The sequence below is a fragment of the Salvelinus sp. IW2-2015 genome, linkage group LG8 (genome assembly GCF_002910315.2).
Source record: "Salvelinus sp. IW2-2015 linkage group LG8, ASM291031v2, whole genome shotgun sequence".
Lineage (NCBI taxonomy): Eukaryota > Metazoa > Chordata > Actinopteri > Salmoniformes > Salmonidae > Salvelinus > Salvelinus sp. IW2-2015.
In genome coordinates, this window is record NC_036848.1 from 21,082,741 (window position 1) to 21,110,632 (window position 27,892).

The following is a 27,892-nucleotide window of genomic DNA, read 5'->3' on the forward strand; positions in this document are numbered from 1 at the left end:
TTTGGATAAACGCCGAAAATAAAAAATAAAATGACTGAAAACAATAAAAAACGTATAAAAACTAAACGTATAAGATTTCCTAAGCTTGTGTTAACCTCAGACCTAATTGTTGCGGTTTATCCCAAAACGTTATTATTTCCCCATTAATTTCCCCCATAGGGAACGAAACAGAGGTAACTCATTTCCGTTTTTTAGATCAAAATGTACCCAGGTACCGCCTCTTTTGACTCACGTGAACGTGCCAGAACATTGAAGCATATGCGCACTGTGCGGGGGTTACGGACAACTTCAATGGTCTGTTATGAGACGAATTTTATTGTCCCAACAGACTTGCATGATCATTGGGGTGGCTGAGCTGCAAGAGCCCTTTGTCAGTACCTAAAGAGGACTGCTGCTAGCTAGTTAACTAGCAGTAGCTGACCAACTCATACGATGTTTCCAGCTAGCAGATATTCAGTTCAAGGTAAGTTAGGTAACCAGCTATTCACACGCCTGTCATTTCCCATATGTTCTCTGTCTTGCCTTTTGACACTTATTGGTTCACCTATTTTGTAAATGATAGTTATCTATAATTTGAGTGGCATTGGCTAACATTTACTTAGTAAATAAGGTTGACATTAGCTTTGTGGAATCTTGAAACGGTAGCTCCAGTCTAGCACCTTTGCCCGGTTTGCTAAGCTAGTTAGCTAAGCTAAATATAGGGCAAAGTTGAAATCAAATACTGATATAATATAGGTCACTAACGATTGTCCTTTGGTCAGCCAATGTTAGTTTAGTACGTGCAACAATACATTAAGTATTTTGTACGTTTTTAACTAATATTGAACTAAAGTAATATCATTAGTTATGCACTTTCAAAAGTAATTGGATGACTATCTTAGCTAGCTAACTAGCTAGCTAGCTTGACCGTGAGTGTCAATATTGACAGTTGTGACTTCTCATGGCGTCAATCTACTGACAAGCCAAGGCACGAATCATTTGTTTGTCTCGGGAAAGCTAGCCGTATTTGTTGACTGCTATAGGTGATAACGTAATTAACTGGCTGATACCAGTACTCTTTTGCTGACAATCTCATGACCTAAATGGACGTGGGTTACATGCCTATTGACAATTGCACATCAGTGGTGGTTGGTACCGTTCAAAATTAGGGAGGACAAAATAACAAGTATATGGCCTTATTTCTATTATAGCATATTGGATAACTGTCATTCATACACTGTACCATTCACCCAGCTCAATCTAACATAGATGGGTTCACGCTTCTACGGGACACTAGAATTTGCCATATACCCATCATGAGGTTGCTACAACCTAGCCTACAAATGAAAGTTAATAATGTAGGTGCACAGTTCGAGAGACAAATTGGATTAATCAAGATGACATAGTGAAACTTACAATACCGACCATGCACACTCTTGCCTGCATCAAGCTGATCAGGGGTGTAATCATTAGTCAAAAATCAGAGTTTGTATTGATTAATTCAGGTAGGTCCCTCCCTGTTTCATTCCATTTAAGAAACGTTTTGCAACAGAATCAGCAGAATGAATTCCCCCCAGATCACCTGCACACACAGTTCACTCTCATAGCAGCCACAAAGCATGCATCAACATCACTTTGCTCGTTGTTTAATTCCTTTTCACATTTACGCGCTCTTCTCCTCTCACCTTTTCCCTTTGCTTGTGGACTTCAGTGCACAACACAACCGCTGTCTGTGACCAGGTGCAAAAACCTCTCCAAGCCAAACCTTCATACCATAACCGCTACTTAGCCTACATCGATGTTACCATATTAACATCTAACATGTAGTAAACCCACAAAACATGTGTACAATCATGCAGTACAGTGTACAGCAAGTAGTTTAGCAGTTACACCAGCGGACCCCAGTGGCAATAAATTTATAAAACCGAAAGCTTAACTTGGAAGAGTTGCAGTGGTGGATAGCCTTAGCCTACTAGCTAACATAAATAACATTCCTCTCTTTTTTCAGTCAGGTTGTTGAGTAGGCTAAATTAGCTGCATAAGCTAAGTAAGTAAAAGGTAAACTAAGAAGAGAAGAAATACAACAAAATATAGCTCTGCTGCTTCTCATTAATTTTTGAAGAAATGAATTTGTTCAACTGTTAAGCTATTGTCTTTCTCTCTCTTTGAGTCAACTACTCCCCGCATTATATGCACTGCCGCGTTAGCTAGCTGTAGGTTATGCTACTACTATATTAATTATCTGATCCTTTGATTGGATGGACAACATCAGTTCATACTGCAAGAGCTCTAATAGGTTGGAGGACGTCCCCCGGAAGTCGTTTATAATTACTGTGTAAGTCTATGGAAAAGGGATGTGAACCATGAGCCTCCTGGGTTTTGTATTGAAGTCAATGTAATAGCTGCCCACCGGCTACACCATGGTGCTACCCTAGAGGCTGTTGAGGCTACTGTAGAACTTAATTGCAAAACAGGTTTAATCAGTTATTTGGTGACATGAATATATTTACTATAGTTTTATCTAAAAAGGATCACTTTTTTAAAAGTTTCTCTATTTTTATGAAATTTGCAGAGTAGGATGGTCCTCCCCTACCTCCTGATAAACCTCCACTGCTACATACGCCCATACAAATCTCATAGGCTGCTACGCAGAAGAATAGTGACACGTTCAGTTGCAATGTATTGTACAGCGTAACAGTTCTGCTGTATGACCCCAATAAAACTTCCATAATGACTTGAGTCATCAAGATAGCCGTAAACAAAGTAATGTCTTGAGTGTCCTTTTCACTGTCTGTCTGTTTGTACTGTGCATAAGGTAACTTGTGTACACACTCTGAAGGTATACAGTAGGACCTAACCTTATCAGCTTCCTCGTCAGTCCCAGTCGGCACTGACCGGATCTGCCTTGTTCTTTGCAGCCCAGAGGTGTATACGAGCATTGAAAACAGTGCAAGCGGAACATGCACCTCCACAGCACTACACATGGAGACGGAATTGCTCATCTGCAGTGATGCCTCGCATAACGTCACACTACACAATCTTCCCCAGGGACAAAGACCCACGATGGGAAGGTACTGTGTAATCCTCCTCACCCTTGGAACACTGTCTGAAATGGAATGCATTATATTATGCAAGACCCAAACACCTTTGTTTTTCTCACCTTATACCAATGCTGATAACATTTGAACTGATCTCATATGTGAGTGGGTGGGGAATATATGAGATTTGTCTTCCTAAAACAAACATATTTGCAGTGTTTTCCTCTAGCGCCGGCTGTTGGCTATACAGCCAGTTACCCACTCCTTTTCAGCCAGGTACATTTTTACAATTCGTAAGTCAGTCTAAAAGTCAGCTGAGCCCTGTCCCGCTAGAATGAACGATATGAATTAGCTAGGCTACTTTTAAATTCTCAAGTCAGAAAGTCAGCCGAGCCCTCTCCCGCTAGAATAAACGATATGCATCTTCTAGCGATCTATTCATAGGACAGGCCCCTGTCAGTCAAAGTGAGCGATGACAGGGAAACACTGTTGGTTTAAGTCTGCCCCACCTCCCGGTACCTGTGTGTGTGTTGTGTATGCTGTGGTTGAAGTCAAATTTCTTTACACTGAGGGAGAGCGTATGATGCTCCTTTATCTATTAGAGTCAACCTTGCGGTTACTAGTCCAATGCTCTAACCACTAGGCTACCTGCCGCACTCTACATTTGCAAACATTTTCTAAAAGCCTGTTTTCACTTTGTCATTATGGGTTATTGTGTGTAGATTGAGGAAAATGTATTAAATCTTTTTAGAATCAGGCTGTAACTTAACAATGTGTAAAAAGTGAAGGGGTCTGAATACTTAATGAATGCACTGTATATAGCATTTTCAAAGATTATTTATATAGGTCTACTGATTTAATCCAAGTGTTGACAATGGAGTAATCAACTGCTGCTTTCTGCGTAGAAAAGACCATGATTAACACCTGCTTCAGTTTTCAGTCATACCTATTATTGCAGATAGCTGAGAAAATGCCTCTTAAAAGGAAGCTTGAAGCCTTTGGAAGTCGGTAGACTCTTACAACTTCTTCTTAAAGAATCTTGTAAAACAAGTTTAACATTTTATTTTATTAATGACATACTGCAATTCAAAGAGTTGCAAACACTTGTTAATTATTTCACTAATTTAACTGATATCTTATCACCTATGGACCCAGAACTTATTTGAGCATTTGTTCTGTTTATTTTAGAGACCCATTTGAGAAAGTAATCACATAATTACCTGGCCAAGGCTTTTGACTCTGTCAATCACCACATTCTTATTGGCAGACTCGACAGCCTTGGTTTCTCAAATGATTGCCTCGCCTGGTTTACCAACTACTTCTCTGATAGAGTTCAGTGTGTCAAATCGGAGGGCCTGTTGTCTGGACCTCTGGCAGTCTCTATGGGGGTGCCACAGGGTTCAATCCTCGGGCTGACTCTCTTCTCTGTATACATCAATGATGTTGCTCTTGCTGCTGGTGATTCTCTGATACACCTCTACGCAGACGACACCATTCTGTATACTTCTGGCCCCTCTGGACACTGTGTTAACTAACCTCCAGACGAGCTTCAATGCCACTACATCTCTCCTTCCGTGGCCTCCAACTGCTCTTAAACGCTAGTAAAACAAATGCATGCTATTCAACCGATCACTGCCCGCACCTGCTCGCCCGTCCAGCATCACTACTCTTGATGGATCTGACTTAGAATACGTGGACAACTACAAATACCTAGGTGTCTGGTTAGACTGTAAAGTATCCTTCCATACTCACATTAAGCATCTCCAATCCAAATCAAATCTAGAATCGGCTTCCTATAGCGCAACAAAGCATCCTTCACTCATGCTGCTAAACATACCTCATAAAACTGACCATCCTACCGATTCTCGACTTCGGTGATGTCATCTATAAAATAGCCTCCATCACTCTACTCAACAAACTGGATGCAGTCTATCACAGTGCCATCCGTTTGGCACCAAAGCCCCATACACTACCCACCATTGCGACCTGTACGCTCTCGTTGGTTGGCCCTCGCTTCATACTCGTCGCCAAACCCACTGGCTACAGGTTATCTACAAGTCTCTGCTAGGTAAAGCCCCACCTTATCTCAGCTCACTGGTCACCATAGCAGCACCCACTCGTAGCACGCGCTCCAGCAAGTATATCTCACTGTCACCCCAAAGCCAATTCCTCCTTTGGTTGTCTTCCTCCAGTTCTCTGCTGCCAATGACTGGAATAAACTGCAAAAATCTCTGAAGCTGGAGACTCATCTCTCCCTCACTAGCTTTAAGCACCAGCTGTCAGAGCAGCTCACAGATCACTGCACCTGTACATAGCCCATCTGTAAACAGCCCATCTATCTACCTACCTCATCCCATACTGTATTTATTTATTTTTTGCTCCTTTGCACCCCAGTATCTCTACTTGCACATTCATCTTCTGCACATCTACCATTCCAGTGTTTTAATTGCTATATTGTAATTACTTCACCACCATGGCCTATTATTGTCTTAACTCCCTTATCTTACCTCATTCACTCACTGTATATATACAGTGGGCAAAAAAGTATTTAGTCAGCCACCAATTGTGCAAGTTCTCCCACTTAAAAAGATAGAGAGCCTGTAATTTTCATCATAGTACACTTCAACTATGACAGACAAAAATTAGAAAAAAAAATCCAGAAAACACATTGTAGATTTTTTATGAATTTATTTGCAAATTATGGTGGAAAATAAGTATTTGGTCACCTACAAACAAGCAAGATTTCTGGCTCTCACAGACCTGTAACTTCTTCTTTAGAGGCTCCTCTGTCCTCCACTCCTTACCTGTATTAATGGCACCTGTTTGAACTTGTTATCAGTATAAAAGACACCTGTCCACAACCTCAAACAGTCACACTCCAAACTCCACTATGGCCAAGACCAAAGAGCTGTCAAAGGACACCAGAAACAAAATTGTAGCCCTGCACCAGGCTGGGAAGACTGAATCTGCAATAGGTAAGCAGCTTGGTTTGAAGAAATCAACTGTGGGAGCAATTATTAGGAAATGAAGACATACAAGACCACTGATAATCTCCCTCGATCTGGGGCTCCACGCAAGATCTCACCCGTGGGGTCAAAATGATCACAAAAACGGTGAGCAAAAATCCCAGAACCACACGGAGGACTAGTGAATGACCTGCAGAGAGCTGGGACCAAAGTAACAAAGCCTACCATCAGTAACACACTACGCCGCCAGGGACTCAAATCCTGCAGTGCCAGACGTGTCCCCTGCTTAAGCCAGTACATGTCCAGGCCCGTCTGAAGTTTGCTAGAGAGCATTTGGATGATCCAAAGAAGATTGGGAGAAGTCAGATGAAACCAAAATATAACTTTTTGGTAAAAACTCAACTCGTCGTGTTTGGAGACAAAGAATGCTGAGTTGCATCAAAGAACACCATACCTACTGTGAAGCATGGGGGTGGAACATCATGCTTGGGCTGTTTTTCTGCAAAGGACCAGGGACACTGCATCCGGGTAAAGGAAAGAATGAATGGGGCCATGTATCGTGAGATTTTGAGTGAAAACCTGCTTCCATCAGCAAGGGCATTGAAGAAGAAACGTGGCTGGGTCTTTCAGCATGACAATGATCCCAAACACACCGCCCGGGCAACGGAGTGGCTTCGTAAGAAGCATTTCAAGGTCCTGGAGTGGCCTAGCCAGTCTCCAGATCTCAACCCCATAGAAAATCTTTGGAGGGAGTTGAAAGTCCATGTTGCCCAGCAACAGCCCCAAAACATCACTGCTCTAGAGGAGATCTGCATGGAGGAATGGGCCAAAATACCAGCAACAGTGTGTGAAAACCTTGTGAAGACTTACAGAAAACATTTGACCTCTGTCATTGCCAACAAAGGGTATATAACAAAGTATTGAGAGAAACTTTTGTTATTGACCAAATACTTATTTTCCACCATAATTTGCAAATAAATTAATTAAAAAATCCTACAATGTGATTTTCTGGATTTTTTTTCTTCTAATTTTGTCTGTCATAGTTGAAGTGTACCTATGATGAAAATTACAGGCCTCATCTTTTTAAGTGGGAGAACTTGCACAATTGGTGGCTGACTAAATACTTTTTTGCCCCACTGTACTTTTTGTTTTCTTTTTGTTCTACCCTATTATTGACTATGTTTTGTTTATTCCATGTGTAACTATGTTGTTGTATGTGTCGAATTGCTATGCTTTATCTTGGCCAGGTCGCAGTTGCAAATGAGAACTTGTTCTCAACTAGCCTACCTGGTAAAATAAAAAAAAATAGATTTTTAAATTGAACCTTTTATTTATTTAATAAATCAATCAAATAGCCAAAATTCTGTTTTGATAAACTATTTGAAGATCAAACATAATTGTGTCAATTCATATCTTGCAGTAAAATACTTTAATCTCGAAGACAGGTTAATGTACAACACATTTAAATAAAAGTTTAATGTTCTCTTACTTAGAAAATAGTCCTGATCTTCAAGGCCTAGAAAATTATATAATAATACACTGAATTCATACATTTTCAGTCATTTAAATTGTAAACACAATACCACAACTAATGTTTCCAATGAGGGAGGTAAACTTAATAAAGTATTAAATAATCGCTTTGTATTTCAGATTGAATCACGGCATTAGAATGTACCAGAGGCCACGAAAAATAGAGCTTGTTCGGCAATCCTGGGGGATCCTGGCTGTCAACTTTTTATATTTGGCTGGCTACTCCATGTGCTTGTGGAAAATACTAGTTGTCCTTCAATGTGCATCTATGGGATGCTGTTGCAAATTAACACTGATGTCAAAACTACAAGTTTCTACTTTTGACATTCAGATAGTACTACATACTAATATTCCAGTTTGTCTTTATGGAGGCTTGTGTAACCTTGCCCGAGACCTGAAGATTTGTGTGATCTCCCCCAAGCTAATGACTAGGCTGTAGCTCAGTGGGCTAGTACATTCTTGTGCTGCTCAGACGACCGAGGTTCCAAACCCACTTGGTGACACATACCTATTTGTGTGTGGCATTTTGTTTCTGTCCAGGTGTGGAGATGGAGCGGTTTGCTGACGAGGCTGATGTGGTAATAGTCGGAGGGGGTCCCGCGGGGCTGTCTGCAGCCATCCGTCTGAAGCAGCTGGCCAAAGAGCAGGAGAAGGAGCTGCGTGTGTGCCTGGTGGAGAAAGCGTCTCAGATCGGCGCACACACCCTCTCCGGGGCCTGCCTGGAGCCCAGCGCCCTCAACGAACTCTTCCCAGACTGGAAGGAGAGAGGGGTATGTTAGTGTCATCTCGTGTGTGTGTGTATAGGCCCTATACAATCTGTCTCCAGCTTCAATTGTTGGGACATTCAGAGACCTGTCCCCAACGTTGTATCTGTTAGGATTGGGCGGTATACCATGCAATGGTTTTTCAACACTGTTGAAACTATTTCCTTTACATTTTGTTTTATAAATGTGAATATTTGTAGCTCCTTTAAGTAAATACCTGCAGTCAACTTGTGCAATACATTAGGAGATAAAGAAGATTGCGTTAATTTAGATTTTTTTCATTATGAAGCTTACATGTAGTCCCCAGTCACGTTGTGTTTGTTTACAAGCACACAACAATGAGAGACCGGCGCCTTGAGTCACTCACTGTTGTACAGCAGTTACAGTATGGAATTCACAACTAAATGTTTGCCAGCTAGATACAGTGCATTCGGAAAGTGTTCAAACCCATTGACTTTTTTCCACATTTTGTTACAGCCTTATTTATGAAATATATGTTTTTATTCCTCAGGCTACACACAATACTGCATAATGACAAAGCAAAAACAGGTTTTTAGAAATGTTTGCTAATGTATTAAAAATAACTCAAATCACATTTACATAAGTATTCACACCCTTTACTCAGTACTTTGTTGAAGCACTTTTGGCAGCGATTACAGCCTTGAGTTATCTTGGGTATGATGCTACAAGCTTGGCACCCCTGTATTTGGGGAGTTTCTCACATTCTTCTCTGCAGATCCTCTCAAGCTCTGTCAGGTTGGATGGGGAGCTTCGATGCACAGCTCGTTTCAGGTCTCTCCAGAGATGTTCGATCAGGTTCAAGTCCGGGCTCTGGCTGGGCCACTCAAGGACATTGAGACTTGTCCCGAAGCCACTCCTGCATTGTCTTGGCTGTGTGCTTAGGGTTGTTGTCCTGTTGGAAGGTGAACCTTCACCCCGGTCTGAGGTCCTGAGCACTCTGGAACAGGTTTTTATCAAGATTCTCTCTGTACTTTGGTATTCATCTTTGCCTCGATCCTGACTAGTTTCCCAGTCCATGCCGCTGAAAAACATCCCCACTCCACCCATGCTTTACCGTTGGGATGGTCCCAGGTTTCCTCCAGACATGACGCTTGGCATTCAGGGCAAAGAGTTCAATCTTGCTTTCATCAGACCAGAGAATCTTGTTTCTCGTGGTCTGAGTCCTTTAGGTGCCTTTTGGCAAACTCCAAGCGGGCTGTCATGTGCCTTTTACTGAGTAGTGGCTTCTGCCTGGCCACTCGATCATAAAGGCCTGATTGGTGGAGTGCTGCAGAGATGGTTGTCCTTCTGGAAGGTTCTCCCATCTCCACAGAGGAACTCTGGAGCTCTGTCAGTGAACATTGGGTTCTTGGTCACCTTCCTTACCAAGGCCCTTCTCCCCGATGGCTCAGTTTGGCTGGGCGGCCAGCTCTAGGAAGAGTCTTGGTGGTTCCAAACTTCTTCCATTTAAGAATGATGGAGACCACTGTGTTCTTGGGGACCTTCAATGCTGCAGACATTTTTCAGTATCCTTTCCCAGATCTGTGCCTCGACATAATCCTGTCTCTGAGCTCTACAGACAATTCCTTCGACTTCATGGCTTGGTTTTTGCTCTGACATGCACTGTCAACTGTGGGACCTTATATAGACATGTGTGTGTGCCTTTCCAAATCATGTCCAGCCAATTGAATGTACCACAGGTGGACACCAATCAAGTTGTAGAAACATCTCAAGGGTGATCAATGGAAACAGGATGCACCTGAGCTCAATTTCGAGTCGCATAGCAAAGGATCTGAATAGTTATGTAAAAAAGGTATTTCTGTTTTTTGTTTTTTTATAAATTTGCAAACATTTCTAAACCTGTTTTTTTTTGCTTTGTCATTATGGGGTATTGTGTGTAGATTGAGGGGGGGAAATTAATACATTTTAGAATAACACTAATGTAACAGTGTGGAAAAAGTGAAGGGGTCTGAATACTTTACAAATGCACTGTATGTCTACAGAAGACATCCTGCTTTTATTGCCTATTTGAGTGTTTGTTTAATAGCCTACTGATTTCCGTGAGCACCAAGCCTCACGCAACCACATGTAGGATAAACAATTTCACAATCCGACTGTTTTTCATCTTTGTTAAGCTGTAAAAGGCTTTACACTTTTCTTCCGTTAGAACGGCCTCTCTGGTATTACTTGTAATTAGTTTTGTGTTTACACTGTTCCAAAGGTCAGAAAAATAATATTAATAATAACCCTCCTTGTTATTATTACTATTATGATCATTATAATAAGTCATATCATTATTATTAGTAGACTTATTATAGCAGTCTTGTATTACCACCATCGATCGAACTGTAGGCCTAAGAGCGCATCCTGTTATCTTAATACCGTAACTTAGGCCTATATTTCATTACTTGGGCTACTGTATGAACCAATCATTAATTTGTTCAAGTCATCACACAGCATACGAGTCATTCATGATTTCAAATGCAATCAAGCATTTTAGTTTTAAAATAAAATAACCACAACATTTTTGGGAATAATTAGCTGTAAACGATAAATAAACAGTTCCATTTTGGCAGTTGCTTTCACGAATGCTTGCGACTGGTCTTTGCTGTAATAAAGGCTTTACAAAAAAAATAACATTACAACAGACTCTCTAGTACGCTTATTTATTTAGGGTTGACATTGTTCTAAACAGTCAAACTATATTGTTCCTTAACTTCTTTTTCTTGATTTCCAGTATTTTCCACAACTAGTCAAATGTATTCCACACATCTGACTTCCCCTTTTATGTCCTGAGCAACGAGTAAACAAACATTCCCCTGTTTCGAGTTGTCCTCCGCATCCATTTTGCTGTCACGTGTTAATGTGTTCAGAGTTTGTTATAACCATTTTATTGATGTGATTCTGATGTGCTATAGGTCTGGCCCTATTGGTCACGTGCATGTGATGCATACATGTGTCATGGAAAGAGAGCAAGAGTTAAGGTAGTAGGGAATGTTTTTCCTTTTTAACAAATGAGGGATTTCGGTAACAGAACTCTTCAGTCAAATGGCTGTAATTTTGTTGCCGCTTCAGCAACACGGACAGCGTGATAAACATGTTCTGTGGTGGTCGCTGCAGCAGGGGGGAGTGAAAAACAACGGGTATTAGTCAGTCACTCGCTGTCTTTAAAAAATAAAAGTGTATATACAGCGCAGCAAGTCTGAGCCCAGCCCGCACAATCAAATAAATTGCGGCCAGACTCCCTCTAGTTATTTGTGTGTCTTAATTATTTCATCAAACAGTGCGCTTAAAGCATTAGACAAGCTCAGTGCATATAGTTGATTAGATGAAAACGTTGTTGTTGACCAATCTATTGGTCGAAAGAACAGACGACTCTTGGTCGACCAAGATTATTTTTTTTGCCTGGGACAGCCCTACTCTACTCGCTTGCTTGCTCATGTGTGTATTCCTTATTCTCGGTAATGGAGATGGGCAGCGACATCAATAATTAGCTGGCAAGCCTTTAGGGCTATCAGGCAAACTTACTTTACTGGTGACATGCACCCAGGGCAAATTTGAACATTTCTGCAAAAACTTTGATCTATGTGCTAATATTTGTATTTTCTTTACATTATTCTGTTTAGTTATAGCAGAGTTGGAGTCAGTGGGCCATACACATTCATGAATTGAATTCCACTCCTCTGGAGATGTGCCCTATCTCGTTCTACTGAGAGAGGGATAGATTTATAAATGAAATGCACTCCCATCTGAGGGCTGCTTCAGCAGGTCCGTTGAAAATGTTCAAATGTCATTCAGAGGAAAGGGGCATCTTCACACTGAGTTCACTCTGCAGGAGTTTCTTTCCACTGAGAGAGATTTCAAATGAAATGGTCTACAACTCTGCTCTCTATTATTTAAGTATTGAGCACGTCAGTCTAAGAAAGGTTGCCAGTCTAAAGGTTGCCAGTCTATGGAAAGGTTGTGAGGGAAATATGCAGCATAATTCGCAGATACACACAGGATATGGACCTGGCATATTCTTTGTTTTATTTTTTTTAGTCTCAGACATTACATTTAAGTAATTTAGCAGATGCTCTTAACATTAATGACTTACAGGAGCAATTAGGGTTAAGTGCCTTGCTCGAGGGCACATCGACAGATTTGTCGGCTCAGGGATTCGAAACGGCAGCCTTTCAGTTACTGGCTTAACGCTCTTAACCGCTAGGCTACCTGCCGCCATACCTAACTGCAGACGTAACTATCACAGACATAATGTTGAGAGTACATCACAGTCCTAGACAACACTATGATACTGCCCATGGTAACATCTTGCAAGCAACACCTAGGCTAAAAAATAAAGTGTTCTGTTATTTGTGTACTCTTCTCTTAGGCACCCTTGAACACACCAGTGACCGAGGATTTATTTAGTATTCTAACCGAGAAATATAGAATCCCTGTCCCAATGTTGCCAGGTAAAGTCACATGCATGTTTTACAGGACATCTTTTCAAATGACAACTCTAGCTTGTCACCTGTAAGCTCTGTCCTAAACATAAAGCTATTATGGTATGTGCAGTCTTTGTTTTTCATTCTATTTCATTTTTTAATTTTCCCCCACAGGTCTGCCCATGAACAACCATGGGAACTACATTGTGCGGCTGGGTCACTTTGTACATTGGTTGGGAGAGCAGGCTGAGGAGCTGGGAGTGGAGATATACCCTGGCTACGCTGCTGCTGAGGTGAGCACCGCCCACCATTCATGACAATTTCAGAAAACACAGGCCATCTTACTAATATTGGCGTGATAATTACCATTGACAAGCTACATTGATCTTTCCTGGAACGTCAGCTTTTTCTCAGTAAACATTTACATAATTGTATGCCTTTGACCAGATATAGACTGATATTTTGAGCCAGCACCCTTTTCATGCCTGAGATCGATTTCACTGATGTGTTGTTGACGTATCGTGAGGTGTCATTCTACTTTCAAAAGTGTTTTAAATTTCAGATTTTGTTTTTAAGGTTTTGTTTCATGAAGATGGAAGTGTGAAAGGAATTGCCACCAATGATGTGGGCATCGCTAAGGATGGTTCGCCAAAGGTAAACGTATGCAGATTTATGTCAATAAAATGGACTCATCACTGTATGGAAAGTCTTAAACATTTGTACTTTGTCCAAGGAAAATAACTTTTCTCCTATGTATGGTCATTTTGTACAGTATAGAGTTTGACTGTAAAAACTGAATTTTATAAAAACGAGGAAGAATCAGCACTGAATAGAATATAATTTGTTTTATGAAAGCGACAAATAGCCTCATCCCTGGTATATCAGAATAAAATTTCTCTCAATTTGCCTCTGCAGGATGTGTTTGAGAGGGGGATGGAGCTCCATGCTAAAGTGACCCTGTTCGGAGAGGGCTGCCACGGCCACTTGGCCAAGCAGCTCTACAGGCAGTTCAACCTCAGGGAGAACTGTGAACCACAGACCTACGCCATTGGCCTGAAAGAGGTAAAATCCCAAAGCAACTGTATTTGGAACGAATAAACAAATAATCTGTTTTTAATCAGTCATACAATACAGATATCATAATGTAACCAAATCAGAATGTCATATTCATTACATTTTTGTCATTTAGCAGATGCTTTATGCACAACGACTTACATGAATGTTGTTTTTCTGTCTAACCAGCTGTGGCTGATTGATGAGAAGAAGTGGAGGCCGGGCAGAGTGGAGCATTCGGTGGGCTGGCCGTTAAACAGGAACACGTATGGCGGCTCCTTCCTCTACCACCTGAACGAGGGCGAGCCACTGGTGGCCTTGGGCTTTGTGGTGAGTCCCGGTTATGGCAGCCATTTTGGCTCCTTGCCATTGATGTCAACTGCCAAACTACCAGCCATGCTAACACTTGGAAACGGTTTAAACACTAAATTAAATAACATTTGTAAAACTGAGGTCAGTGTATGACAATGCACTATACTTCTACCCTTCTCTTTATCCAATTGGCTTTTTAAGGGGATGCTTGTCAACTTATCTTGTGAAGCTTCATTAGGCCAGCTTGGGCCTAAAGGGACGACTTGAGATATGTGATAACTCAAACTTTTATGAAGATCATACATTGAGGTCAATGACCGATTGTATCAAAATCATAATGCTGTGTATTTCCCCACTTCCAGGTTGGTCTTGACTACACCAACCCCTACCTCAGCCCCTTCAGAGAGTTCCAGCGCTGGAAGCACCATCCCTTCGTTGCCAAGACCCTGGAGGGAGGTAACAGAATTGCCTACGGAGCCAGGGCGCTCAACGAGGGAGGCTATCAGGTGTGTGTATATTTTTTTTAATGTAATACTCAAAGGTATGTGTGTGTGTGTGGTTCTCTGCCAAGGTTTCTGTTAGCCGATAATAGCCAGCTTTTCGGTGATAAATAAAATTGGCGCCGGCAAATTGCCCTGGAGAAGAAGAAAAATCATATTGCGGAATAATGCTTTTTAACCTATTGATGGAAATACATTTGACTGGTCATGCTTATCGTCCTATAGGTTAAATGCATAATTAAATGAGCGCATGTACAGTATTTATGCATCTTATTTATCACATGCATATAGATACAGAGCCTTTGAGCGTAAAATCTGTCAGACAGTGCGAGAGCAGCTGCTACAGCATCTCAAACAGCAAATACATAGACAACGGAAGGCAGGCTTCCTCGGCTCGTCACACACCACTTTGCAATGAGCTGGAGGCAGTATGCATTTTGAAAACATATACTTAATTGTTTGAAACCTGAACGTTTTACTACATATTATGAGGCATGTCTTACCTTGCTTCAAGGTAGCCTATCCAAAATCAGACCATATCCGTGGAGGCAATTCTTTTATATTAACTTTCTCTCATTGTCCAGTAGCCAAAGGCAAAATCCTAGTCATATTAGCAACCCATATTAGAGCTCCCCTCTTTCAACACTTCAAACAGATATTTTCATCTTTGTCACATGAAACCGCTTGCAAATGTGGTGCACTTTCACAATGGTGTTTTCCAATGAATTTCATTATGGAACAAACATTCGCGCGTTGCCTTACTGCCTTGTGCGCGTCGCTACGTTTTATGTAAAGAAATGAACAGTTTATCAACATTTTAAGCTAAACATTCAGATCTGTTGCATCAGACTCATTGCTTTTTAAGGTTTATTTGTATGTAGCCTAGGCCCACTGGTTGCATGAATTTGAGATCTATCGTCCCACAACTGTTCCAGCGTCTGTTTGGAATAGGCTGTTTCTTTCTCGAAAAGCTGACCAATACAATAGGTAAACTTTTCTACTATGGGGGATAGTAGATTGACATAGGCTAGGGATTTTGCTGTTCGTTACTCATCTTGTTGGCTGAGGAAAAGTACACGGAGAGTTATTCTAACATCTTCAAAATGCACATCTGAATTCGGTAAGAAGGACCACACATTGTTGCATCCTCGACTTGCATGTTCTTTTTATAATCTAAATGGGATTTCTCTCATTCTGAGCACCATGGATGGAAACCCTAATCAGGTCGGGTAAATAAATATGCTGTCCTGCGCCACATTTTCGTAACGTTAATGTGTGTCTCGGTATCAAAAATGGGAAATACGTGAATCTTAGGTCAGGTTTTCCACTGGTTCTTATTCCATGAAAGCATTTTACCATTACATTCAAGATTAGAATCTTTACCTGTCTTCCTCCATCCAGTGCCTCCCTAAAGTGACATTCCCTGGGGGGATGCTTATCGGATGCAGTCCGGGCTTCATGAATGTACCAAAGATCAAAGGCACCCACACGGCCATGAAGAGCGGCATGCTGGCCGCAGAGGCCATCTTCCCCAAAGTCACAGCCGAAGACCCAGCATCTGAAACGGCAGGTAGGTTAAACCAGACCAAAACCTTTTCCTTTAATTTAAATGCTCCCTCACACACACACAACTCTGTGAAGCCAAAGGCACATTTCTACACTATAAAATATGCAATGAATACACTATTAAAGAGTGTAATTTGTTGAGACATTTATCGCTAATGCTAATTGGGAGGGTGGGAGGCGGATATGTTAATTGCTTCTCTCCAGTGTGTCATTTTTGTATGTAAATTACTGGAATTTTATTTTATTAAAAAAACACTAAGTAAATGAGCAATTTTAATTTGTGGGTGCAAGATCATCTCTAACATTTTACTGTCATCCGAATACTTATTTTCTGGTCATTTGTCCTCCAGGACTTCACATACCAGAGTATGAGGAAAATTTGAAGAAGTCTTGGATCTGGAAAGAGCTGTACGCAGTGAGGAACATCAGGCCATCGTTCCACAACTACTTTGGACTTTACGGGGGCATGGTCTACACTGGTGTCTTCTACTGGATACTTAGAGGGAAGGAGCCATGGACACTGAAACATGCAGGTGCAGCATATTGATGATTTGTATGACGTATTCATCAGGAAAGATGGTCTGTTTCTGTTTTAGCCTAATTGTTATTGGACAAGGCAACAACTCTTTTGCTATATGCACATCAAAATCATGCACTCATGCTGAGAATTGCTTTAAGGAACAAACCAATGTTTTATCTGGCCTGCAACCAACTGAGGTTTGATAACTCCCAACTCTTTTACCCTAGGCTTGGACTCAGCCCAACTGAAACCGGCTAAGGAGTGCACGCCCATCGAGTACCCCAAGCCTGATGGCAAGCTGAGCTTCGACCTGCTCTCTTCTGTGGCTCTGAGCGGTACCAACCACGAGGGGGACCAGCCCCCCCACCTCACCCTGAAGGACGACAGCATCCCTGTGGCCAACAACCTGGCCATTTACGATGGGCCCGAGCAGCGCTTCTGTCCAGCAGGTACCACTGATGCACAATTACAAATCCATCCTTAGCCCATACAACATAGGCACTTAATTTAGATCTGAAAGGGTTGGATAGGTATAAGCAATAGGTCATTATCAATAAAACGTTACAATACAGTGCAGAGCATTCGATCTGGCTGCTGGGGGGCAAGGAGACCCCCAGCTCCGCTAAAATCTTTGACAATTATGCGTCGTTTTCAAGGGATTGTTTAAATAAATGTTATAGCTACCTAGCCAACTATTTGGCTTTAATATAGTCACCTCTCGAAGAGCATAGTCAGACTACACATTTCTGATTCTTCCACATTTAGCTAGCACATCGGTGCTTTTTATGATCAGTAAACATGAATTGATCGTGTAATTTCAGATATGTGAGGATAGCCTATCCATTGGCATGTAGCCAGCTAATTCATTTAGTTGCTTCATCAGATTAGGCTGTTGAAAAGAGCTTGACATCGGCAAGTCCTCGTCCTGGTAAAGTTGTCAGTCGGACTACTGTCATCACCACTATAGATGGCTATATCCAAATATTGTTCGATTTGCTTGCCATCTTGTTTATCCCCTGAAAGTTGGCTTGTTAAGAGATGTGATCTGTTATTAGCTAGCTAGCCAATTTGACGTGGTCTATCAATCAATGTAGACTATCATGTCTGTCAGCAGCAATCGTGATTAACCCTCGAGTCATTTTACGCGGCCTTGCGGAAATCAAATTAGCATAAAAACATCCCCATACAAATCTCTGTTTTAAGCGAAATATATATTTTTTGCATGGGCTCAATACAACACATCTGTGGTGAAAAGTGGCAGAGCTACAGCTGTTTCAGACTATGAGACATCCCGAAAATCTCCGGCTCTCACAAACGTCTGTAGTGTCCGAATGGTTTGGCCTAAAAACTATTATGACTCCCTTATGGAAAGGTGAGACTCTTACGAATACCTACATGTTTTGCTCTACGACCCCCACAAGCGTCACGGGACTCGTCTGAAGTTGGTACCGCCGATCTGCCAACTTCTGTCTGTAGCGTCCCAACAGTTTGGGCTACACACTAATATGATCCCTCTATAGAAAGGTGAGTCTTTCACGAGTCTTTCACGGACACGTACATGTTTTGCTCTAGGACGCCCACAAGCCTCGCCAGAAGGTAGCCCAGTACCAGTTAGAAAAGGAATGGCAGTATTTATGGAAGTAGTTTAGTGGCTAAAAATCTTTAATTTTCTTATCTCTGATATAGGACAAACACTTTAAAACAAACTTCCCTTTGATTAATATGTTTAGCCAACTATACAAAGTTTCTACTGGTAGCTTGCAAAGTAAACATTATCAGCTAACAGTACATTGGAAAATGTGCCCTTCTGCTGCTTGACAGGCAGAGCCCACAAAGGTTGGGAAATTAACCTAAACCACTCATACTTGTCAATTATAGTTCACTTTTATTTTAAATCACTCAAATATCCAATTAATGGTGTCCAATATTGAGCGAGAGGCTACCCTCACGTATCTGAAATCACATGATCAATTGATGTTCACTGATCATGAAAAGCATGCAGTTCACTGCTGTATAACTCAAGCTAAATGTGTGCAATTGTTTTGCATGGAATAATCAGAAATGTGTAGTTGTGACTATGCTCTTCAAAGAGGTGATGATATTACCACCAAAATAGTTAACATTCATTTAAAACTTCTTAGGGATCAAATCCTGTTAACGGGATCGATTTGACAACAGCCAGTGAAAGTGCAGGGCGCCAAATTCAAACAGAAATCTCATAATTAAAATTCCTCAAACATACAAGTATTCATACACCATTTTTAAAAGATAAACTTCTTGCTTAATCCACACATGTCCGATTTCCAAAAAGGCTTTACGGTGAAAGCAATATCATTATGTTGGTCAGCAGCCGCACTAGTCACAAAAAAATAAATTTTTTCAGCCAAAGAGAGGAAGTCACAAAAGCAGGAAATAGAGATAAAATTGAATCATAACCTTTGATGATCTTCATCAGATGCACTTATAGGACTTCATGTTACAGACAAATACATTTTATGTTTTGTTCGATAAAGTTCATATTTATATGGCGCGTTATGTTCAGTAATGTTTTGCTTCCAAAACATCTGGTGATTTTGCAGAGAGACATATCATTTACAGAAATACTCATCATAAACGTTGATGAAAGGATACAAGTGTTTATGGCATAAGAATTAAAGATATACTTCTCCTTAAATTGCAACCGCCTGTGTCAGATTCAAAAAGGCTTTTACAGCGAAAGCATACATGCAATAACTGATACACGCTCACCCACACAAAACAAGCAATACAGATACCGCCATGTTGTGGAGTCAACAGAAGTAGAAATAGCATTGTAAATATTCACTTACCTTTTTGATTTCATGGAAACCACTCAGGAATCCCAGTTCACAAATGTTCGTTTTGTTCGATAAACGTCCATATTTATGTCCAAACTCCTTGGTTTCGCGGGCGTTTAGGTACACTATCCAAATGCAATAAGGCTTGGATAGTGTAAACTAGTCAGACAAAGTCAAAAAAGTTCCATTACAGTTTGTAGAACATCTTCAGACGATGTATAAGAATCAATCTTAGATGTTTTTTAATATAATCTTCAATAATATTCCAACCGGACAATTCCTTTGTGCTTGGAAAGGGAACGGCGCTCGTGCGCGTATAAAACTAAAGGCTTTCACCAGACCTGTTGAAACAAGCTCCTTATTCGCCTCTTTTCACTAATAGAAGCCTGAAACAACGTTCTAAAGACTGTTGCATCTAGTGGAAGCCTTAGGAAGTGCAATCTGACCAAATTTACAACTGTATAATGTGATAAGCAATCAACTGAAAAACAAAACCTCAGATTACCACTTCCTGGTTGGATTTTTCTCAGATTTCACCAGCCATATGAGTTCTGTTACTACGATGTCATTCAAACAGTTTTAGAAACTTCAGAGTGTTTTCTATCCAATCTACTAGCATATCTTAGCTTCTGGGCTTGAGTAGCAGGCAGTTTACTCTGGGCACGCTTTTCATCCAAACGTGAAAATATCTGCCCCCCCCCCCACCAGCCCAAAGCGGTTAACAATTCCTTGAAAACCGCATGTTTTTAAGATGCTGTGTAATACTCTGTGGTGCCTTCGGGCCATTGTGACAGATAATAATCTGTGCAGCGCGACTGCAATGAGACGACCTGGAACGTGCCCAATAGCTCCACCTAGGAGGTATGGAGCTAGGCCAGGGATCTCTGTGGAATTGAATATTACTGTCCATACGTTCGACATAGTGCAGAATGTTTCTGGCAATTTTGGATTTCTTCCAGACCTTTGCTATTTTCGTGATTTTTTTTTTTTAAATGACTTGCTAAAAGAGAGGTGCGCTTAAAAGTATTTTACTGCAGAAGAAAATAATGAGGTGGTTGTGTCGTTACTGTTGTAGTCTTTATTTTAACCTTTTGTCCACCACAATCTCTGTTGTGCTCCATAATTCACAAGGGTTGTCCCCTTCCTCATGCTCGTGTACCCAAAATGCTGCCGCTTTGGGGTTTTAGAGACAGAACTTTTGTATTGTTTAGGGACGATGAGGGACATTGGGAGCTGCTTTTGAGAGGAAAGATTAGTCATCAAAGGGAATGGGCTGGGGGGCTACAGAAGGTGTGAAAATTCTTAAGGGGGCAGTTCTTACACAGTATGTGTTGTTGTGTATGGGAGATTGAGTAGAAATGTCACCTTTCAATCATTCCCTTACAAAACAATACATTTACTGTCTATGTGTAACCGATGTGAAATGGCTAGCTAGTTAGCGGTGGTGCGCGCTAATAGCGTTTCAATCGGTGACGTCACTCGCTCTGAGACCATGAAGTAGTTGTTCCCCTTGCTCTGCAAGGGCCGCGGCTTTTGTGGCGCGATGGGTAACGGTGCTTCGAGGGTGACTGTTGTCTATGTGTGCAGAGGGTCCCTGGTTCGAGGCCAGGTAGGGGCAAGGAGAGGGACGGAAGCTATACTGTTACATAAGCACAACCAAAAACCTCTTCCTCATCTCAAAGACCTATCTGTAATCCTCCCAATGACTTTGACAGATCATTCTTGTCAATAGTAGCAGGGGATTTTTGTAGATTTTTGTGTGTTTGTTTTGATGTCTTCACTAAAAGACCTGGCTCTCCATCAATAAAGCTCAAGCACACCATTGCCGCTTCAAAGTGCCTGCACGACCAGTATGACTCAAGACATTGATATTGATCAGCACAGCCAGGTTTATTCTCTGGAAGTCTCAATAAATTATCAGAGTTATATATATATATATTTGTGAAATGGACATCAAACCCATTACTGCTACTAAGGCAGAGATGTAATACATGCAGTATGATTGATTCGACATGCAGCCAACTGTTAGAAATCAGTCTTCTCCACAGATGTCTGGCCCAAATACTGTCCCTGAACGTGTGATTTATTTTGTGCATCTCTTTTATGGTTTTCCATCCATAATATAACTATTACATACTTTGTTGAAGTTGACATTTAAAAATGGGTGGTAATCTCATGGATAATGGTTAGGGACACATAATGGCTGTTTGGGAGAGCTGCACTGCACACACCAATCATGAATCTGTGCTGCATAGCTATATTCACAAATCTATCATTAAAACTTCTCTAGGGTAGGGGGCAGCATTCGGAATTTTGGATGAAAAGCATGCCCAAATTAAACTGCCTGCTACTCGGGACCAGACGATATGATATGCATATAACTGGTAGATTTGGATAGAAAACACTCTAAAGTTTCCAAAACTGTTAAAATAGTGTCTGTGAGTATAACAGAACTGATTTGGCAGGCGCAAACCTGAGAAATCCATTCAGGAAGTCGTTCTTTTTTTTTTTTTTTTTTTTCTATTCAATGCCATTACAGTATCCATTGACTTTGCAGTTCCTATGACTTCCACTAGATGTCAACAGTCTTTAGAAATTGTTTCAGGCTTGTATTCTGAAAAATGAGGAAGTAAGAGCAGTCTGAATGAGTGGACCCTGCCGTGTCACAGAGCTTTTTCATGCGCGCGACTGAGAGTGCCTTTCATGTTTACCTTTTATATTGACGACGTTATTGTCCGGTTGAAATATTATCGATTATTTAGGCTAAAAACAACCTGAGGATTGAATATAAACATCGTTTGACATGTTTCTATGAACTTTACGGATACAATTTTGATTTTTTGTCTGCCTGTTGTTACTGCGTTTAGCCTGTGGATTACTGAAGAAAACGCGCGAACAAAACTGAGGTTTTTGGATATAAAGAGAGACTTTATCGAACAAAAGGAACATTTATTGAGTAAATGAATGTCTTCTGAGTGCAACCATATGAAGATCATCAAAGGTAAGGGATTAATTTTATCTCTATTTCTGACTTGTGTAACTCTTCTACTTGGCTGGTTACTGTTTGTAATGATTTGTCTGCTGGGCTATGTTCTCAAATAATCGTAAGGTATGCTTTTGCCGTAATGCATTTAAAAAATCTGACACCATGGTTGGATTCACAAGAAGTTAATCTTTAAACCTATGTAAAATATGTTTTGTTTTCTGAATTTTTATAATGAGTATTTCTGTATTTGAATTTGGCGCTCTGCAATCTCACTGGATGTTGGCCAGGTGCTAGCGTCCCACATACCCTAGAGAGGTTATAACCTACACTATATGTACAAAAGTATGTAGACACCCCTTCAATTTAGTGCATACGGCTATTTCAGCCACGCCCGTTGCTGACCGGTGTATAAAATTGAGCACACAGCCATGCAATCGCCATAAACAAACATTGTCAGTAGAATGGCCGTCATAGGATGCCACCTTTCCAACAAGTCCGTTCATAAAATGTCTGCCCTGCTAGAGCTGCCCCAGTCAACTGTAAGTGCTGTTATTGTGAAATGGAAACGTCTAGGAGCAACAACAGCTCAGCCGTGAAGTGGTAGGCCACACGAGCTCACAGAACTGGACCGCTGAAGTGTGTAAAAATCGTCTGTCCTCGGTTACAACACTCACTATCGAGTTCCAAACTGCCTCTGGAAGCAACGTCAGCACAAGAACTGTTCATCAGGAGCTTCATGAAATGGGTTTCCATGGCCGAGCAGCCGCACACAAGCCTAAGATCACCATGCGCGATGCCAACCGTCGGCTGGAGAGGTGTACAGCTTGCCGCCATTGGACTCTGGAGCAGTGGAAACGCGTTCTCTGGAGTGATGTATCACGCTTCATCATCTGGCAGTCCAACGGATGAATCTGGGTTTGGCGGATGCCAGGAGAACATAGTTGACACTATGCCCCAATGCATAGTGACAATTGTAAAGTTTTTCATGGTTCGGGCTAGGCCCCTTAGTTCCAGTTAAGGCAAATATTAATGCTACAGCATACAGCTACATTCTAGACAATTCTGTGCTTCCAACTGTGGCAACAGTTTGGGGAAGGCCGTTTCCTGTTTCAGCATAATGCCCCCGTGCACAAAGCGAGGTCCAAACAGAAATGGTTTGTCGAGATCGGTGTGGAAGAACTTGACTGGCCTGCACAGAGCCCTGACTTCAACCTCATCGAACACCTTAAGGATGAATTGGAATGCCAACTGCGAGCCAGGCCTAATCGCCCAACATCAGTGCCCGACCTCACTAATGCTCTGGAAGCAAGTCCCTGCGACAATATTCCAACATCAAGTGGAAAGCCTTCCCAGAAGAGTGGAGGCTGTTATAGCAAAGGGGGAACCAACTCCATACTAATGCCCATGATATTGTAATGAGATGTTTGAGCAGGTGTCCACATACTTTTGATCATGTTGTGTATGTAGTATCAGGAAAGTAAGGAGTGGCCTTTCTTTGCAAACCCAGGTTCATTGATAATCAAATATGAGTCACTCGAGAGCAGACCTACAGTAGTAGATAAAGGTATTACACGGAACCCAAACCGGCTGTGCGCGTTCGCCATCGTGCATACATTTATTTTATCCCCCCATACCAAATGCGATCACGACACACAGGTTAAAATATCAAAACAAACTCTGAACCAATTACATTAATTTGGGGATGGGTTGAAAAACATTAAACATTTAACAAAGGGCCAGAAGTATACAGAATGGTGTCGTCTGCGTAGAGGTGGATCAGAGAATCACCAGCAGCAAGAGCGACATCATTGATGTATACAGAGAAGAGTCAGCCTGAGAATTGAACCCTGTGGCACCCCCGTAAAGAATGCCAGAGGTCCAGACAACAGGCCCTCCGATTTGACACACTGAACTCTATCAGAGAAGTAGTTGGTGAACCAGGCGAGGCAGAGAAACCAAGGCTGTTTACTCTGCCGATAAGAATGTGGTGATTGACAGAGTCGAAAGCCTTGGTCAGGTCGATGAATACGGCTGCACAGTATTGTCTCTTATCGATGGCAGTTATGATATTGTTTAGGACCTTGAGCGGGGCTGAGGTACACCCATGACCAGCTCGGAAGCAAGATTGCATAGCGGAGAAGGTACAGTGGGATTCGAAATGGTCGGTGATCTGTTTGTTAACTTGGCTTTCGAAGACCTTTTAGAAAGGCAGGGTAGGATAGATATAGGTCTGTAGCAGTTTGGGTCTAGTGTCTCCCCCTTTGAAGAGGGGGATGACCGTGGCAGCTTTCCAATCTTTGGGGATCTGACGATACGAAAGAGGTTGAACAGGCTAGTAATAGGGGTTGCAACAATTTCGGCAGATACTTTTAGAAAGGGAGGGTCCAGATTGTGTAGCCCGGCTGATTTGTAGGGGTCCAGATTTTGCAGCTCTTTCAGAACATCAGCTATCTGGATTTGGGTGAAGGATAAATGGGGAGGCTTGGGCGAGTTGCTGTGGGGGGTGCAGGGCAGTTGACCAGGGTAGCGGTAGCCAGGTGGAAAGAATGGCCAGCCGTAGAAAAAATGCTTATTGAAATTCTCAATTATCGTAGATTTATCAGTGGTGACAGTGTTTCCTAGCCTCAGTGCAGTGGGCAGCTGGGAGGAGGTGCTCTTATTCTCCATGGACTTTACATTGTACCAGAACTTTTTTGAGTTTGTGCTACAGGATGCAAATTTCTGTTTGAAAAAGCTAGCCTTAGCTTTCCTAACGGCTTGTGTTTATTGGTTCCTAACTACACTGAAAAGTTGCATATCACGGGGGCTATTTGATGCTAATGCTGTACACTACAGGATGTTTTTGTGCTGGTCAAGGGCAGTCAGGTCTGGAGTGAACCAAGGGCTATATCTGTTCCTGGTTCAGAAAACTTTGAATGGGGCATGCTTATTTAAGATGGTGAGGAAGGCACTTTTTTAAAGTATAACCAGGCATCCTCTACTGACGGGAGGAGGTCAATATCCTTCCAGGATACCCGGGCCAGGTCGATTTAGAAAGGCCTGCTCGCTGAAGTGTTTTAGGGAGCGTTTGACAGTGATGAGGGGTGGTTGTTGGACCGCAGACCCATTACGGATGCAGGCAATAAAGCAGTGATCGCTGAGATCTTGGTTGAAGACAGCAGAGGTGTATTTGGAGGGCAAGTTGGTTAGGATGATATCTATGAGGGTGCCCGTGTTTACGGATTTGGGGTTGTACCTGGTAGGTTCATTGATAATTTGTGTGAGATTGAGGGCATCAAGTTTAGATTGTAGGATGGCCGGGCTGTTAAGCATGTCCCAGTTTAGGTCACCTAGCAGCACGAGCTCTGAAGATAGATGGGTGGGCAATCAAATCACATATGGTGTCCAGGGCACAGCTGGGGGCAGAGGGTGGTCTACAGCAAGTGGCAAAGGTGAGAGACTTGTTCCTGGAAAGGTGGATTTTTAGAAGTAGAAGCTCGAATTGTTTGGGCACAGACCTGGATAGTATGACAGAACTCTGCAGTAGATTCCCACTCCGCCCCCTTTGGCAGTTCTATCTTGTCAGAAAATGTTATAGTTAGGGATAGACATTTCTGGGTTTTTGGTGGTCTCCCTAAGCCAGGATTCAGACACGGCTAGGACATCCGGGTTGGCAGAGTGTGCTAAAGCAGTGAATAAAACAAACTTGGGGAGGAGGCTTCTAATGTTAACATGCATGAAACCAAGGCTTTTACGGTTACAGAAGTCAACAAATGAGAGCGCCTGGGGAATGGTAGTGGAGCTAGGCACTGCAGGGCCTGGATTAACCTCTACATCACCAGAGGAGTAGGATAAGGCGCAGCCGGTTTGGGTTCCGTGTTAGGGTTGTGTCAATTCGTTTTTCTTAAGGGGGAATGTAAACAATAGGCTTTAGAATACCAGGTAACGGTAATTTGCCATTATTGCATCCCTGGCAAGATTTTCCCAAAAATGTCAATCCATGAACTCTGTGCATTGAGCTAAATTTGCTGGTGTCGGACCATATGAAAAGATGATACATGTTTTGAAAGCTGAGAAACAGCCCTTCCAAATGATAGGGCATACAATAGCGCCACATACATCACATGGTGTAATCAGTCAAGAAAAAACACTTGTGAAAATGTGTTTCTATGAAAAACACATTTCCCACACTTCCTAATGAAGATAGCGCATATTACGTCTTATTTTGTAAGGTTTGAAATCAGAATAGAAATACATTTAACTGTGAATGGGTTATAGCAGTTTTAGTGAACGGTGGTATTTTTGTAATGTTCTTTTATCAGACACTTATCTGGATTGTATATTATATTATACATGCACTAAAACATATTACAAATGGTATTTAGTCTTACATATACAGCATGATAATCAGACATAAATTATATAATATTAATCAAGAACTGAGGTGAATATTCTCATTAAAACCTGAAAGTACAAGTAACATTGAACATTTTAATTAAAATAAGGTATAACAATAATTGGCATTTACAACTTCAATTTCTTCTGTACATACTTTACACTAGGCCTAATACCCGAATCAGAATAGGAAGAAATGTAAAAGCATGCAAGGGAGACTAAATGACCATTGACAAATTGAGCTACTGGGTGAAGACTAGAATCCCTTTGCTAGTGCCCATGTCTGCAGTGAGTCACATTTACTGGAGTTCCACGATCTAAAAAAAATGTCCCCTACGATGCATAACTGCTTGGCCTTGCATTCTGGTGCAACACAAACATCCTATTTTTTATCTTTCCTGTAACAATTAAATGTACAGTGGATGGAATACATCTCTTTGCTTCCTGTTTCCATTTGAATGATGCCCTTCTTTCCCCCTTTTACTAGGTGTATATGAGTACGTTCCCCTTGAGACTGGAGAAGGTATGAGGTTGCAGATCAACGCTCAGAACTGCGTCCACTGCAAGACGTGTGACATCAAGGACCCCAGCCAGAACATCAACTGGGTGGTGCCCGAAGGCAGTGGAGGACCAGCCTACAACGGATTGTGATTTTATTTTCCTCCCTTTTTATTCAGGCATATCACAAAGCAACAATTGTAGCATTGAGATCAGAAAATCTTTGTTGAGGTGGGTGCAAAAACACATTCAGGGCTTGCTGCCAAGACAGCTTGTAGAATACTATACTGTGTGCCTAGATATGAAACTGAATGTCACCATATTCTTTCAATATGGGAATTGTAAAATGGTTATAAAACAAGTGGCTTTGGTTCATGTATGGTGTTCTGAATAATGCACGTCATAAGCAGAAAGCTGCATTGACATAACTTCAAAATAGACTAACAAATTCATTAGCTATTGCAGGTACAATTTGCAACAGCGTATGATCTGAGAGATACTGTGTGTACTTAATGACAAATGTACGTTGGTGAATAAACATTTGCCATGCCTCGGTGTCAGCT

General features: G+C 41.6%; 1 protein-coding gene across 1 annotated transcript; it reads left to right on the forward strand.

Moving 5' to 3' along the window:
• The first annotated feature begins 228 nt into the window (after positions 1–228).
• On the forward strand, positions 229–27,879 carry LOC111967584 (electron transfer flavoprotein-ubiquinone oxidoreductase, mitochondrial). Its single transcript, XM_023992716.2, has 13 exons — positions 229–463; positions 2,898–3,050; positions 8,054–8,283; positions 12,650–12,731; positions 12,879–12,997; positions 13,281–13,358; positions 13,620–13,766; positions 13,947–14,087; positions 14,432–14,575; positions 15,971–16,139; positions 16,486–16,668; positions 16,883–17,104; positions 27,319–27,879. Exons 1-13 carry the CDS (start codon positions 433–435, stop codon positions 27,480–27,482), a joined length of 1,863 nt encoding a protein of 620 aa, XP_023848484.1. The 5' UTR covers positions 229–432; the 3' UTR covers positions 27,483–27,879.
• Positions 27,880–27,892: the final 13 nt, after the last annotated feature.

Excerpts from the sequence above, each read along its gene's own strand:
- LOC111967584 (XM_023992716.2), top strand. The coding sequence starts at position 433 with ATGTTTCCAGCTAGCAGATATTCAGTTCAAG. Across the intron at positions 3,051-8,053 it reads CAAAGACCCACGATGGGAAG|GTGTGGAGATGGAGCGGTTT; the intron begins GTACTGTGTAAT and ends GTTTCTGTCCAG. Across the intron at positions 14,576-15,970 it reads TCAACGAGGGAGGCTATCAG|TGCCTCCCTAAAGTGACATT; the intron begins GTGTGTGTATAT and ends TCCTCCATCCAG.